Source organism: Chlorocebus sabaeus, chromosome 5 (assembly GCF_047675955.1).
Source record: "Chlorocebus sabaeus isolate Y175 chromosome 5, mChlSab1.0.hap1, whole genome shotgun sequence".
NCBI classification, from domain to species: domain Eukaryota; kingdom Metazoa; phylum Chordata; class Mammalia; order Primates; family Cercopithecidae; genus Chlorocebus; species Chlorocebus sabaeus.
This window is the reverse complement of record NC_132908.1, coordinates 54,177,536-54,192,097: the sequence shown is the minus strand read 5'-3', so window position 1 is coordinate 54,192,097 and position 14,562 is coordinate 54,177,536. Positions and strand designations below refer to the sequence as shown.

Genomic DNA, 14,562 nt, shown 5'->3' with positions numbered 1-14,562 from the left:
AGAGGCATTCCACAGACCCCACCTGCCTCAGGATATGATCTCTGATGGAGAGTCAAGCTCTGATTCTATGTATTTTCCTTTATTTTTCTTTTGAGACAGGTCTTGATCACGGCTCACTGCAGCCTCAATCTCCTGGGCTCAAGCGATCCTCCCACCTCAGCCTCCTGGGTAGCTGGGACTACAGGCATGCGCCACTACGCCTGGCTAACTGTTTTCTTTGGTAGAGACAAGGGCTCATTATGTTGCCCAGGCTGGTCTCGAACTCCAGCCTCAAGCGATCCTCCTGCCTTGGCCTCCCAAAGTGCTGGGATTACAGGCATGAGCTATAGAGCCCAGCCAACTCTATGTATTTTTATTGGTTTGAATAGGTAATACACTCACATAGGGTGCAATAATCAAAACGACAGAGAGGAAAAGTGAGCCACATTGAAAAGTCGCCCTCCCACCTGTGTCTGCCCACTGCACTCAGGGGCCAGCATGGTTCATGTTTCCTGGGTGCAGTGTGAGTGTCATCCTGTGCAGTGGGGAGCACACACCAGTATGATATAGTCCTGCTCCTGCGGGGGTAGTTCTTCTCCCCAGATCCATGCACCTGCTCTGTGCCCTGGGACTGTGCCAGCTGGCTCTTTTGTCCTCTGACTTTCAGAGGTTCAGCCAGTTGAGGGGACAGGCAAGAGACGGGAGAGCAGGTGGCATGAGCAGTGGGGGCCCCGGTTTGATGGGAGCTTCTTCATTACTCTGGCTTCTGCCTAAGTTGGAGTCCAGAGGCCTCCCTCTATGGGCCACAGGTCTCAGCAGGCCCTGGCAATGCCACTTCCTCACCCTGCCTTCCTTCCAAGTAAAGGTGGTCAGCTTTCCTCTGGGGCCAAGCCCTGGGTTGGTTTCCCCATCCCTTGTCAGTTCCCTGCCCTGTCCACAAGCCCTTAAGCTCTCTTCTCAGTTACACCACAGGATAGGGACCCTGACTACTGTACCCTGCTTCTTACACAAAAAGTAGACATCACAACCACGGCAGTCACTTGCTTTCTACATGGTCACCATCTCCTGGGAGGCCCCGGGAATTTCAGTCTCTACTAGGACCCTTCAAAGCATTTTCCATTTCATTCCCTCATCAACAGTTTAGGCTGGGCAGAGCAGTCATCATAATCCCCAAGGGAAATGTGGGGAAACTGAGGCCCAGAGGGGGATGGGAGCTTGCCCAAGGGCATACAGCCATAAGGAATGATTGAGACTTGTGTCAGGGGTGCCTAGCCCTGCTTGCTCCCGGCCTCCAGGAGCTTACCAAGGACTGAGATGGATGGGGAAGTGTGGCCCAGAGAGGGAAAGGAAGTTGCTCAAGGTCACACAGTGAGTCTGCCATAAAGCAGGACTACTATGGGCGTCTTGGTTGCTGGACAGATGCTCCTACCCCAGGAGGTCAAGACCACACCTGATTACATCTAATAATCAGAAACCCTGGCCACCTGGGGCCCCGGTCTGTTTGGCTGCCCCTCCAGATGGGAGCTCTTCAGCCCGGCCTCAAACCTGCCAAGCTTGTTCCCCATTCTGCATCTGCACTTTGGGACCTACCCAGGAAGATGGGGCTATGGAAAGACAGTGCGAGAAGAGACTTTCTGAGGGGCTGTCCAGTCTTTGGGCCCCTGTTCCCCGACCCAGGAGGGCCCAGCTCACCGTGCCCAGGCTGCAGGAGAACTGGCCCAGGAAGTCATGCTCATCCAGCCGCATACTGGACTTGTCCTGGTCAAAGAGCGCGAACTTGAGCTTTTGTACCTCCTCAAAGTGATAGTCAAGCACGAACTTCTTGGAGAAGGCGGGGTTGAGGTTGTTGATCGCGGTTTCTGTCCTGTCGTACTAGCAGAGGGGCAGGGAAATGGAAGTCAGAGTGAAGGCAGCTGGTCCAAGCCCTCGCAGGCTGCTGGAAATCATTCTGCTAACTTATACAACGCCTACTGTGTGCCAGGCTCTCGTGGTCATGGTCTGTGACTCACTACCCTCAGCTCACAGACGAGGACGCTGAAGCACAGAGAGGTTAAGTGACTTCCCCAAGGTTGGACAGCAGGGCCGAGATTTGAAACCGAGGTCTGACTCTACTACCCACACTCTTAATTCTTCGGTCCTGGTTCCATACCCAGGTGCCAGGGTAAGGGCTCGGGCCCTGCCCTGTCTGGGTAAGAGATGGAGGACACAAGGCCCTTTCCCCACCTTTGCCTCAGTTTCCACCTCTGTAAAGGGAAAGGATTTGACTACCTGTGGTTTTCACTTTTCATTTTGGGAAAACCCCTTTTTCAAACCACATTTTACATGGAAACTGAGAAAGGAAACAAAAAGAAGGGAGGATTCTTGGGGGGAGGTGGGGTCAGGGACTCCCCATGAGGGTGCAGGGAGATGTTTGTATCTTGTATAGAATCCTGACACTGTGCAGCCCAACACCCCACCTACTGTGGATACCAAAGCCTGGTTGAGGACAGGGCCTTGTACTGTGGGTCAGCAGTGGCACTGGGACAGGAAACCCGCCTCCTGGCCTCTGGATGCTGAGGCCCCAAACCGCGGAGTCTGGGTGACAGTCTATTTTGGGGCCCAGGCTGTGTTGACTTTTCCTCCCACCCAGTCCATTTCCAAGGGCTGGAGCAGCAGGCACTGAGGAAGTCTTGGCCCTGGACTATTTTTAGCCAGGGTGGCTGGCCTGGGTGGGGGCAGAGGTTGTCAGGGAGGGTGGGGGGTGTGCCATGAGTCAGGGGGATGCCACTCCCTGAGGGGCACTCAGGGGTTCTAGAGACCTGGCAGAGGGGAACTGTGCCCCCAGACACGCCTCTCACAGGCCTGGGGCTCCCCCAGGAGTCCTCAGCTGGCCCCATGTCCCACCTCCCACTTCCAGTTAAACCATCAACACGCTGGGTGACACGAAAAAGTCCCTCCCCACTCTGGGGCCCCTGTATCCCCCTCTGTAAAGTGGGTCAACAATCCCACACTGTTTTCTTGGCATCACAAGAAGGAGCCAACATCCATGGGAACTCTTTGTAAACCACAGTATGTTCAGGTGAACTCCCACCGTGGCCTAGTTAAATATCCATTAGAAAGTACACACATCTTTTGGGAAATATACATGCATATAAAGCCATCTGGAAGGCTGGATACCAAACTGTTAACAGTGGTTCTCTATGACAGGTGGGTTCCCAACAATTTTGATTTTCTCCTTTGGGTTTATCTGGATTCTCTACATTTACTCCAATAGTTTCCTTCTGCAAAAGCAAAGTTTTAAAACCTGAAGGTCTTCACAGCTTAGGTTTCTCAACATCCTTCCTCAAGCTGCAACTCTTTCCAACCTTCAAGCCAAAGTCTTCCAGCTCAGAAGTCCTTGCCTGGGGCACCATTAATATCCCCAGATCTGGGCCTTCCAAGGGAGTCAGCAGAAAAAAATATATAATAATTTCACAGATGAGGAGACAGGTTCAGAAAGGGACAGCCACTTGCTTAAGGCCACACAGCAGGGAGTAGCATCACTGGGCCTTGGACCAGCTCCCAAAGCCTGAGCTCACTGTTTCTCTGTTTCTTACTGACCATGTGTTCATTTAGAAATAATAGGGAAAGGTTATTTAAAAGTGGAAGCAAACATTTTGTAAAACTATAAAATTTTAACTATATAACAATTTATAACAAGATGCGGTGTGGTGGTTCACGCCTGTAATCCCAGCACTTTGGGAGGCTGAGGCGGGTGGATTGCTTGAGGTCAGGAGTTCAAGACCAGCCTGGCCAACATGATGAAACTCCATGTCTCTACTAAAAATACAAAAATTAGCTGGGCGTGGTGGTGCACACCTGTAACCCCAGCTACTCGGGAGGCTGAGGCAGGAGAATCGCTTGAGCTGGGAGGCAGAGGTTGCAGTGAGCTGAGATCTCACCACTGCACTTCAGCCTGGGGGACAGAGAGAGATTCCGTCTCAAAAAAAAAAAAAAAAAAAAAAAAAGAGATATCAAATAATCAACATAAAGTATATAATTATAAATCTATAGATTTTAATTGTAATAAATACAAAGTAATATTTTAAATATATTTAAAACAAAATTTTATTTTAAGAGTAACAGTTTACCAAGTAATCCCCTGCCACCAGCCCACACTCCAACTACTTCTATTGGAGTCCCTGGATCCCAGTCCTGGGAGACTCCCCCTCCCCAGCAGCCTAGCCACCCTCTTACCCACTGCAGACACACGGAAGAGCCTCACCTCGATCCATCTGCCATTGTTCTCTGTAAAGAGGACACAGAAGGGGTCGGACTTGGAGGTAACATCCCGGTCCAGTAGGTTCTGGCCACTCACCGACAGCTCCACCTTGCACACGCAATACTGGGGACCCATGGGGGCTGCCCCTGCTGCTGGGGCACCCCCACTGGGTATGTGGGCCATGGGAGCCGGTGGCGGTGGCAGGAGTTCCTGGCAGTCTAGGAGAACAGGAGTGAGGGTCAGAAAGTGGACAGACACCTGCTATGCTGCCCCACCATAGAGAGGCATTACCACTTGGCCTTTAAGAGGTGAATGGAGAGATGGAAGGCAAATTGAGGCGGGTTGTCAAATAACATGGGCAAAGGTTTGGAGAAAGAAGAATGCAAGGAAATACATGAAAAGGGAGTCTGAGCTAAGCGCAGTGGCTCACACCTATAATCTCAGCACTTGGGGAGGTCAGGTGTCTGGAAACCTGGAGTTCAAGACCAGCCTGACAACAAGGGGGATCATGTCTTTGCATAAAATAATAAAAAATCAGCCAGACATGGTGGCGCGTGCCTGTGGTCCCAGCTACTTGGGAGGCTGAGGCAGGAGGATTGCTTGAGACTAGGAGTTCAAGGTTGCAGTGAGCTGTGATTACACATTACTGCACTCCAGCCTGGGTGACAGAATAAAACCATCTAAAAAAAATAAGAAAGAAAGAGAGAGAGAAAGAGAGAGAGAGAGAAAAGAAAAAAGAATCAGTGTCTCTGGTAGATGTGTTAAATTTGTCTTTGAAGTTTTTCTCTGCTGTGGTCAGTCTTCACCTGTAAGGATGCACAGCTCCTTGTGTGTTGCCCCTATCACATGAGCAACAAATCACAGTGGACATGGGTGTCTCAGATACTCATTGTGCCAGGAAAACCTGGGCTTCTCCTGAGCAACTAACATGTTGTCATGTGTCTTGTGGCCACAGTAGAGCTGACAACTGCTCAGACTTCTCTCATTGCTTTGACCACTAGGAAGCTCACTTCTGGGAACATCAGTGGCGTTTAAACCAGAGCAAATCCATCTTGAATAGGAGCTGGGTAAAAAAAGGCTGAAACCTACTGGGCTGCATTCCTAGATGATTAGGCATTCTGGGTCACAGGATGAGATAGGAGGTCAGCACAAGATACAGGTCATAAAGACATTGCTGATAAAACAGGCTGCAGGAAAGAAGCCAGCACCAAAACCAAGATGGCCACAGAGTGACCTCTGGTCGTCCTCACTGCTACACTTCCACCAGCGCCATGACAGTTTACAAATGCCATGGCAACATCAGGAAGTTACCCTATATGGTCTAAAAAGGGGAGGCATGAATAATCTGCCACTCATTTAGCATATCATTAAGAAATAACCATAAACATGGGCAACTAGCAGCCCTTGGGGTCGCTCTATGGAGTAGTGATTCTTTTATTCCTTTACTTTTTTTTTTTTTTTTTTTTGAGACGGAGTCTGACTCTGTCACCCAGTCTGAAATGCAGTGGCATGATGTTGGCTCACTTCAACCTCCGCCTCCTGGGTTCAAGCAATTCTTCTGCCTCAGCCTCCCGAGTAGCTGGGACTACAGGCACCCGCGACCACGCAAGGGTAATTTTTGTATTTTTAGTAGAGATGAGGTTTCACCACGTTGACCAGGCTGGTCTCAAACTCCCAACCTCAGGTGATCCACCCGCCTGGGTCTCCCGAAGTGCTGGGATTACAGGCATGAGCCGCCGCGCCTGGCTATTCCTTTACTTTTTTAATAAACTTGCTTTCACTTTATGGACTCGCCCTGAATTCCTTCTTGCACAAGATCCAAGAACCTTCTCTTGGGGTCTGGATCGGGACCCCTTTCCTGTAACAGTAACATTAAAAATTCACCCTTATTCATTGTCCACCCTGTATCTCCAGTTCATACACAGTGACTGGTGCACAGGAAGCATCCAGTATATATTTGCTGAATGAAAAAAGGATGAGTGTATAAATGAATGAATGGACAAACCCTCCATATGCCTCAGATGCTGCCAGCATTGGTCCTTATCTTCAACATACAATTCACCCTTTCACTCATACACAATTTCCCAAAATTCTGTGCCCTGGGCCTCAGGTATCCTCCTCCTGTCAAGGTTAATTACTGACATGTGATCACTCGAAGGAGTTCTGTTCTCCTTTGAGTGCAAGGTATTAGTGAGAGTGGAGCAAAGGGGTGGAGGGGGACCTAGGTCACACCCATCACAGACCCAGCAGACAAGTCCTCTGGCTCTCTCTGGCTCAGTGTCCCATCTGCCCATGAGATATCAGGACACAGCCCTCTGAGCCTCCTATGGGTCACGTCTCATTTCCACTGGCACGTGTGCATTTAACACTGGCCCCGTCATCCCAGTGGTTGAACCTAGTCCCTAAACACTTACTCGACAATGGCCAGGTTCCAACTCCCTGACTAATACTTTGCCCTCTTGAGGCTAAGTGGTTTACTGACCCTGCACTTCTCCAGTGGAGGGAGGTAAGTGGACACAAATCCAAGTCACTGCGCTTGTGAGCACTAATTGAGCATGTCACCTGCACAATGTCGCTAATCTTCATTCAGTCTTACGAGGCAAGTATAGTAATATCACCCTTATTTTCCAGAGGAGGAAACTGAGGCTTTCATTCACTCTAGAGGGTGTACTGAGCATCTGTTAGGTCCCAAGAACTGTCCCAGTGCTGGGAATGCTACAGTAAGAAGACTGCTCTTGGCCGGGCATGGTGGGCTCACGTCTGTAATCCCAACACTTTGAGAGGCGCAGGCAGGTAGATCACTTGAGGTCAGGAGTTCAAGACCAGCCTGGCCAACATGGTGAAACCCCATCTCTAATAAAAGTACAAAAAATAGCCAGCATGGTGGCGTGCACCTGTAGTCCCAGCTACTTGGGAGGCTGAGGCAGGAGAATCGCTTGAACCTGGGAGGTGGAGGTTGCAGTCAGCTGAGATCACGTCACCGCACTCCAGCCTGGGCAATGGAGCAAGACGTTGTCTTAAAAAAAAAAAAAAAAAAAAAAAAAAAAAAAAAGCACTGCTCTGTCTTAGCCCCTGCAGGGCTCACAGTCCAGTCTGGCAGGAACACAGTGAGGGAGCAGGGAGAGTGGCCAGGAACTGCAGGAGCTGTGGGCTCTGATAGGGTGTCTGAGTTTCATTCTGAGAGCGATGGGAAGTCTTAGAAGCAGAGAAATGACATGATCTGATTTGTGTTTTTAAAAGCTTACTCGGCCCCTTGTGGGGAGAAGGGGTTGTCAAGCTAAGGAGAGGTAGCAGAGAGACTAGCAAGGAGGCAGCTGCTGCCCTCTAGGCAGGAAGGAGTGGCAGGAAGGATCAAGCCTCCATCACTATGCTGGGTCCACTCCTCCTCCCTTTCACCCACGCCCCGGGGCAACTCCGGAGCGCCAGCCTCTTGCTGGGCAGGTGCAGTCCCCTGCAAGCCCCGGTCTGCAGGAGGTCAGGGTGAGAGCAGGGCTGGCAGCGGAGACCTCCCAGCTTCCCCTCCAGATCCAGTGCTCCCCGGACATGCCTGGCAGGGGAAAAATCTGGACAATGATGAAGCTGGTCCTCAGCCCCCTCCCTCCCAGCCTTTGTTCCTAGAACCTTGTTATAATCACACAAGCTCAGAACGTCAGGACAGCACTACAATTTGCCTGCAGGATTTATTCTTGTCGTGTAAAAAGCAGTTTCCACTGGAGGAGCTGGTGAACTGCGTTCACTCTTACTGTGTGCAACTGGGCAGTTGTGCCAAGTGGGGGTGGGTGGGGAAGGGGGCAGACAGGGATGTCCAAAACCTTGCTGTGTGGCTGAGAGTGCCTGCCTATGCCTGCAGGACAATCGCTCCCATTTTAGAGATGAGGAAACGGAGGCCTAGAGAGTAAAAGTCACTTGCTTGAGGTTACAGGGCCAGGAAAAGGCAGAGACAGAGCATGAATCAGGTCTCCAGACTCCCAGCCAATGCTTGGCCTTTTGCCAGGGTGGGGAGATTGCTGAACATTGTGGGACCAAGGCAGGGATAGCCAGGACATCAGCCAGGCCAGGGGAGCCTGAGGCTAAGCGGGCAGGTTGTGATCAGGGCTGGGGAAGCCAAGGGCATTCTCCCATTTGAACACACACCCAGGATGGGTCCCAGAGTATCCAAGGTCACCAGTTCCTCTGGGTCACCCTGTCCACACTCCTGCATCTCCCACCATGGCTGGTGAGGTAGATTCTAGCTCACCTACCCCTTCCCCACTTCACAGGCCCCCTCTGTGACATGTTAGATGCCACCTAGGCCACCATCCCCTGCTGCCAAATCAGATACTTCCGTTCTCATCCTGAGGGTGTCAGGCACACACGCCCAGATTCACATGCTTCCTTGTCCATTTACACGTGTGTGGTCACATATACACACACTACACACACATACACATATGCACCCAGACTGACAAATATAATGACAGATGCTCATATGAACACTCTGGGGTCACCTCATTCTATCCCCCTCACTACCCTACCCCCAGCCCCCTGCCTCGTCCAAGCCCCATTATCTTGCCTTGGTTACTACACCAGCCTCCTGCCCTTCCCTCCCTCCAGCCTGACTGAGGGCATGGGCAGGAGGGACAGATCATGGGGGCAGGGGGCGGTGGCTGGGCCAGGAGCCCCCAGCTCACTGCAACTCCACCTGGATCAACTCAGGCCCTGGCTAGAGCAAGCGATGGGTGGGTGGAAAGGGAACTCCTCCCCCAGCCAGTGCCAGGTCCTCCCATCTCTAACTCACCCTCCGGCTGGAAGCTTCTGGATACCCGAAACGGGGAGCACATGATGTCTGGAGTTGGGGCAGGCGAGGGGAAGAGTGGGTCCCTCTGCGCCAGCCCAGCAGCAGCCAGGCCTACTGGACCCTGAGGCCTGACGCAATGGAAAAAGAAACTACAGCTTAGGCTGGGCCGGGGGCCCCCTCCCCTCCTACCCCAGCAGGAGGGCAGGCAGGCAAGGTGTCATTAAGGGAGGGCTGGGCCTGCCATGCGCATCTGGGCACGATGGAAACACCCCTGGGGCAGCCCCCACCCCATAGGTAATTTGAGGTTTCAGGCTGGGGGATGGGATGGGGAGCCAGGGCCTACTTAAAGCATGGTCCTGACTCCTGGCACAGATGGACACAGCCCTTCTGGGGTGACAAAATTCCCCAGGCAAGGAGCTTGCAGAGGGCTTTATGAAACTAGTGGTCCCTTTTACAGATGGGTCAACTGAGGCAAAGAGAAGACAGGGCTTGGGAATTCCCAGGCACCAGTTCATTGGTTCATTCAATAAATGCTCCCTGAGCACCCTGGGGCTATGCAGTTAATAAAACACACAGGAGCCAGTGGTGGCTCACACCTGTAATCTCAGCGCTTTGGGAGGCTGAGGTGGGAAAATGGCTTGGGCCCAGGAGTTTGAGGTTGCAGTGAGCTGTGATTGTGCCACTGCACTCCAACCTGGGCGACAGAGCAAAACGCTGTCTTCAAAGAAAAGAAAAATGGACACATAGGGTTCAGCCCCCACAGGGTCCACTGACCCCAGAAAAGAGGCATCTTGCCCTTAGGCAGAAGGACAGGCTTAGACACTGGTGCTGAGCCACAGGCCTAGAACATCACGGTTTTAGCCAGAAAACTAGGAATTCATCGTCCTTAATCCCCTTTTATCTTCACCTCCTATATGCCACCAGTGCTGCTGATTTCACCTTCAAGCTGCATTCAGCATCCATCCTCTCCCCACTTCCACTATGTCAGCCCAGCCAGGCTCCCATCATCTCATGCCCAGACACACCCTGACCCATAACAGGTCTCTCTGATGCAAGCTCAGCTGCGCTCTCTTTTCCACACCGGAGCCAGAGGGAGTCTTCAAACCTAGAAGTCAGATGCCACCATGGCTCTACCTGAAAATCTTCCTGTGACCTCCTCATCCAGGTCACACAAACCCCAAATCGTGCCCAGGATGACAGGACCCTGCCTGACCTGTCCCTACTTCCTGCCACCCTCCCCCTCACTCGCTTCCTTTGCCCCAGCTGCACTGGCTTCCCTTTGTTGTCAGCCTCTCTCCTGCCTCAGGGCCTTAGCACTTGCTGTTCCTTTTTCCAGGAATGCCTTTCTTCACAGGGAAGGTCTTACTTGTCAGCTTAATATCACATCCTCAGAGGCCTTCCCTGATCACCTAGGCTGACATAATCCGTCTCCGCTCCATGCTGCTTCCTTCACAGATCGCTGCAATGTACAAGCATTTTACATATTTGTCTATGTGCCTGTGTCTGTCTGCCCTTGTCCCTCAGGAGGACATCGTCACTGTTTCCCCAGCACCTACACCTAATCAATGAGGGAGGTGGGGGCTCGCCAGGCAGACTCCATCAGCAGCAGCCCCAGAGCAGCCATAGCCACCTCCCCGTGCACACATCACTTGATAGAATCACAGGCGGCTTCTCAAACCCTGGGCTCTGAGATGCCAGCAGGAGAGGGACTGTGTCCTACTTCACAGGGGTAGAAACTGAGGCCCAACAAGAGGCAGTGGTTTTTTGAAGCCAGGGAAGGATGGTGACCAGGCTCAGAGCCAAGGCTGCAGTCACTCCATCCTTCCCACCTTGGCTCTGCCATTTAACTGCTGTGTGACCTCTGGCAAGTTCCTTCAACTCCCTATGTCTCAGTTTCTCCCTCTGTAAAATGGGGACAACAAGAGTGCCTTCCAGCTGGGCGTGGAGGCTCACACCTGTAATCCCAGCACTTTGGGAGGCCGAGGCAGGCAGGACCACCTGAGGTCAGGAGTTCGAGACCAGCCTGGCCAACATGGTGAAACCCCGTCTCTACTAAAAATACAAAAATTATCCGGGCATGGTAGCACGCGTCTGTGATCCCAGCTACTCAGGAAGCTGAGGCAGGAGAATTGCTTGAACCTGGGAGGCAGAGGTTGCCATGAGCCAAGATGGCACCACTGCACTCCAGCCTGGGCAACAGAGCAAGACCCCATCTCAAAACAAAAACAAAAAACAACAACCAAAAAAGAGTTTCCTAGGTGTTGTGAGGATTCAGTGAGGTAAAGCACTTAGAACAGTAATAGGTAGATTTTGCTATGATCAGTGATTCCTAATGGCTGTGAGGAGAAAGTAGCCCTGGCCCCACCGCGATGTCGAACCCGGGAAGCAGCTGTGGTGTAAAGGAGCTCGCTGTGGGGGAGGAGCTGCCGGCTGGCTGGGTGGGGGCGCCTCTAATTTAGAAATGGGTGGAGAGGAGGGGACAGCAAGAGAGGCAGGCAAGGGAAGCAGATGGCCCAGGAGGACGCCTGGGAACCCCGAAGAGGAGGAGAGCTGTTGGATGGTAAAGGGCAGGCCTGAGGTGGGCAGGGAGGCAACACTATTCCAGAGGCTGGTGGAGACGAGGAGCTGGGACCACAGTGGGATGTCCTTTTGTAAATTCCAGGGAGGGCACTGTGTGCTGTCAGAAAAGCACGTGCAACTTGATGTGTAGAAAAGGAAAAAGCAGCCCAGGCGTGGCGGCCCACGCTTACAATCCTAACCCTTTGGGAGGCTGAAGCGGGAAGACTGCTTGAGGCCAGGAGTCTGAGGCCAGCCTGGGGCAACACAGTGAGATCCTGTCTCTACAAAAATAAAAAATAAAAAAATTAGCCAGGTATAGCGGTGCATACCTGTAGCTACTAGGGGAGCCTGAGGCAGGAAAATTACTTGAGCCTGCAAGGTCAATGCTGCAGTGAGCTGTGACTGTGCCACTGCCCTCGAACCTGGGTGACAGAGTGAGATCCTGTCTCTAAAAACAAAAAAAGAAAGAAAGAAAAAAATAAATTATCTGTTTTGCTGGTGGCAGTAACAAAGAAAGCGGCGCAGATGCCTGGTCGTGGTCAGTGCCAGGCAGTAGTTAGGAACCCATTCTGTAGGGTCTGAATCCCCGCATTTCTTAATGTCTGGAGAGGGGAAAGTAGATATAAAATTTCAGGGATGTGTAAAGTTAACAGTTTACATAAAGGGGACAAGAGGTTAAAACTGATTGAGAGGGCCGGGCATGGTGGCTCACACTTGTAATCCCAGAACTTGGGGAGGCTGAGACAGGCGGATCATCTGAAGTCGGGAGCTCAAGACTAGCCTGGTCAACAAGGTGAAACCCCATCTCTACTAAAAGTACAAAAATTAGCCAGGCATGGTGGTAGGTGCCTGTAATCCCAGCTACTTGGGAGGCTGAGGCAAGAGAATCGCTTGAACCCGGGAAGTGGAGGTTGCAATGAACTGAGATGGTGCCACTGCACTCCAGCCTGGGCAAACAGTGAGACCCTCTCTCAAAAAATAAATAAATAAATAAATAAATAAAAACAAAAAACGGATGGAGAAACATGGCTCTCGGTTCTCCCTCCAGGCTGGTGGACACGGCACAGGAAAGCTCAGAGAGACCCGGTGGTGATGGGGAACTAGGGAGTGAATTGTGGGCTTGGAAACACAACCTTCAAGGTCTTCGAGGTGGGGCCCACTCCTGGGTGCTGTGACTTCTGGGACCCTCAGGGCCTCTGAGTCCTTCTGCACCCAGCAAATCCTGTCAGTGGGGTCTCATCTCTGACAGCAGAGGCTCCTGAGGTGGCTCAGAGCTGTTACCACGTGTGGTTTCCAGACGGGTCACCTACGCATCTCCCTGGAGCTTGCTAGAAATGCAGCACCCAGTGGGCATGGTGGCTCACACCTGTCATCCCCGTACTTTGGGGATGAGGCGGGTGGAACTCGAGCTCAGGAATTCGAGCCCACTTGGGCAACATAGTGAGACCCTGTCTCTACAAAAAATGGGGAAAAAAAAAAAAAAAAAAAAAGCTGAGCATGGTGGCACTTGTCTGTAGTCCCCGGTACGTGGGGGGCTGAGATAGGGGGAAACACCTAAGCCCGGGAAGTCAAGGCTGCAGTGAGCCATGATCGTGCCACTGCACTCCAGGATGGCAACAGAGCGAGACTCTGTCTCAAAAAAAAAAAAAAAAAAAAAAAAAGAAAGAAAAGAAATGTAGCATCCTGGGCCCACCCAGACCTGCTCTAGCAGAAGGCCTAGAGCGGCCCGTAGGCCTGTGTTTTAACACGCTCTCCTGGTGGTTCTGATGTGAGCTAAGTACACACAAATCACAGGTTAGCTGAGTACATGGGGCATCTTGTTCAAATACAGATGTCATTCAGCAGGTCTGGGGAGGGGCCTAAAATTCTGTGTTTCTAACAAGCTACAGGTGATGCTAGGGCTGCTCCCCCTGGAACCACACTTTGAGGCACGAGGCCACAGATCAGAAGATGCAATGCGGCCACCCCATGACTGACCACACCCCAGGGATGGCTCTAGCATAGCTGGATTTGGCATAATGAGGCAGGTGTCACACTTGGTCTTCATATAAGCCCTGCTGGCTTCACACACTGAGCTCCCAGCCAGGTCTCTGTAGACCTCTGAGTTTGCAACCTCTAGTCTGGATGGGAATGCTCTGTTAACCAGAACCCTTAGCTAACCATACACCCATTCCCTATGGGCCCTGATGGCTGCTAAGTTTACTGAACTTCTGGGGGATTGGAACACATCTTGAATGAATCCAGGTCTAAATTGCCTCCTTCGTCCCATTTCCCAGATGAGAAGATCCAGGAAGACAAATGACAACCATATTAGTCAAGGTTTTCTGGAGAAACAGAACCAATAGGATATCTATCTATGCAGAGAGAGAAATGGATTTTAAAGAATTAGCTCATGCGATTGTGGGGGCTGGAAAGTCAAAAATCTGTAGGGCAAGCCAGAAGGCTGGAAACCCAGGCAGGGTTTCTATGTTGCAGTTTTGGGTCTGAATTCAGTCTTTGGAGAAACCTTAGTCTTTGCCCTGAAGGCCTTTGATCAATTGGATGAGGGCCACACATAATGGAGGGTAAGCTATAGGACTCAAAAATCTACCGATTTAATGTTAATTGCACCTAAAAATACCTTTATTTGACCAAACAACTGGTCACCAAAGCCTTGCCAAGTTGACACATAAAATTAACCATCATAGCAATCTTTAGTTCCTAGGAGATCTGTCATGGGGCAGGAAAACAGGGTGTTAGGGCAGGAGCTCTGGGCTAGCCCTTCTTAAGTGTGGGAGCTCAGAGAGCCCACCCCGACCCTGTCAGCTGCAAGAGAAAGGTGAAGGTGGGTGTGGCCATGCTGATGGAGAGATAACCATAATAAAATGAGAATAATAATGCCTGCCCCGGGTCCTTGAAATTCTGCAGCTTCACAACATCCCCAAATGGGGTGTTATCATCAGCACTCTCATTCTCCAGGTGAGTAAACTGAGGCTTGGAGGTTGAATCCCTTACCCACATGGTTCTG

General features: G+C 51.5%; 1 protein-coding gene across 2 annotated transcripts in view; it reads right to left on the bottom strand.

Moving 5' to 3' along the window:
* CPNE2 (copine 2) overlaps positions 1–14,562 on the bottom strand; it is a 55,834-nt gene that overhangs the window by 32,928 nt on the left and 8,344 nt on the right. For both annotated transcript variants that reach the window (XM_007993414.3, XM_038008456.2), the window contains 2 exons: positions 4,223–4,437; positions 1,672–1,851 (listed from right to left, as the gene is read on the bottom strand). In XM_007993414.3, coding sequence (XP_007991605.3) covers positions 1,672–1,851; positions 4,223–4,402 — 360 coding nt within the window. In that variant the 5' untranslated portion in view covers positions 4,403–4,437. Of the gene's footprint in view, positions 1–1,671; positions 1,852–4,222; positions 4,438–14,562 lie in introns of those variants that run through there.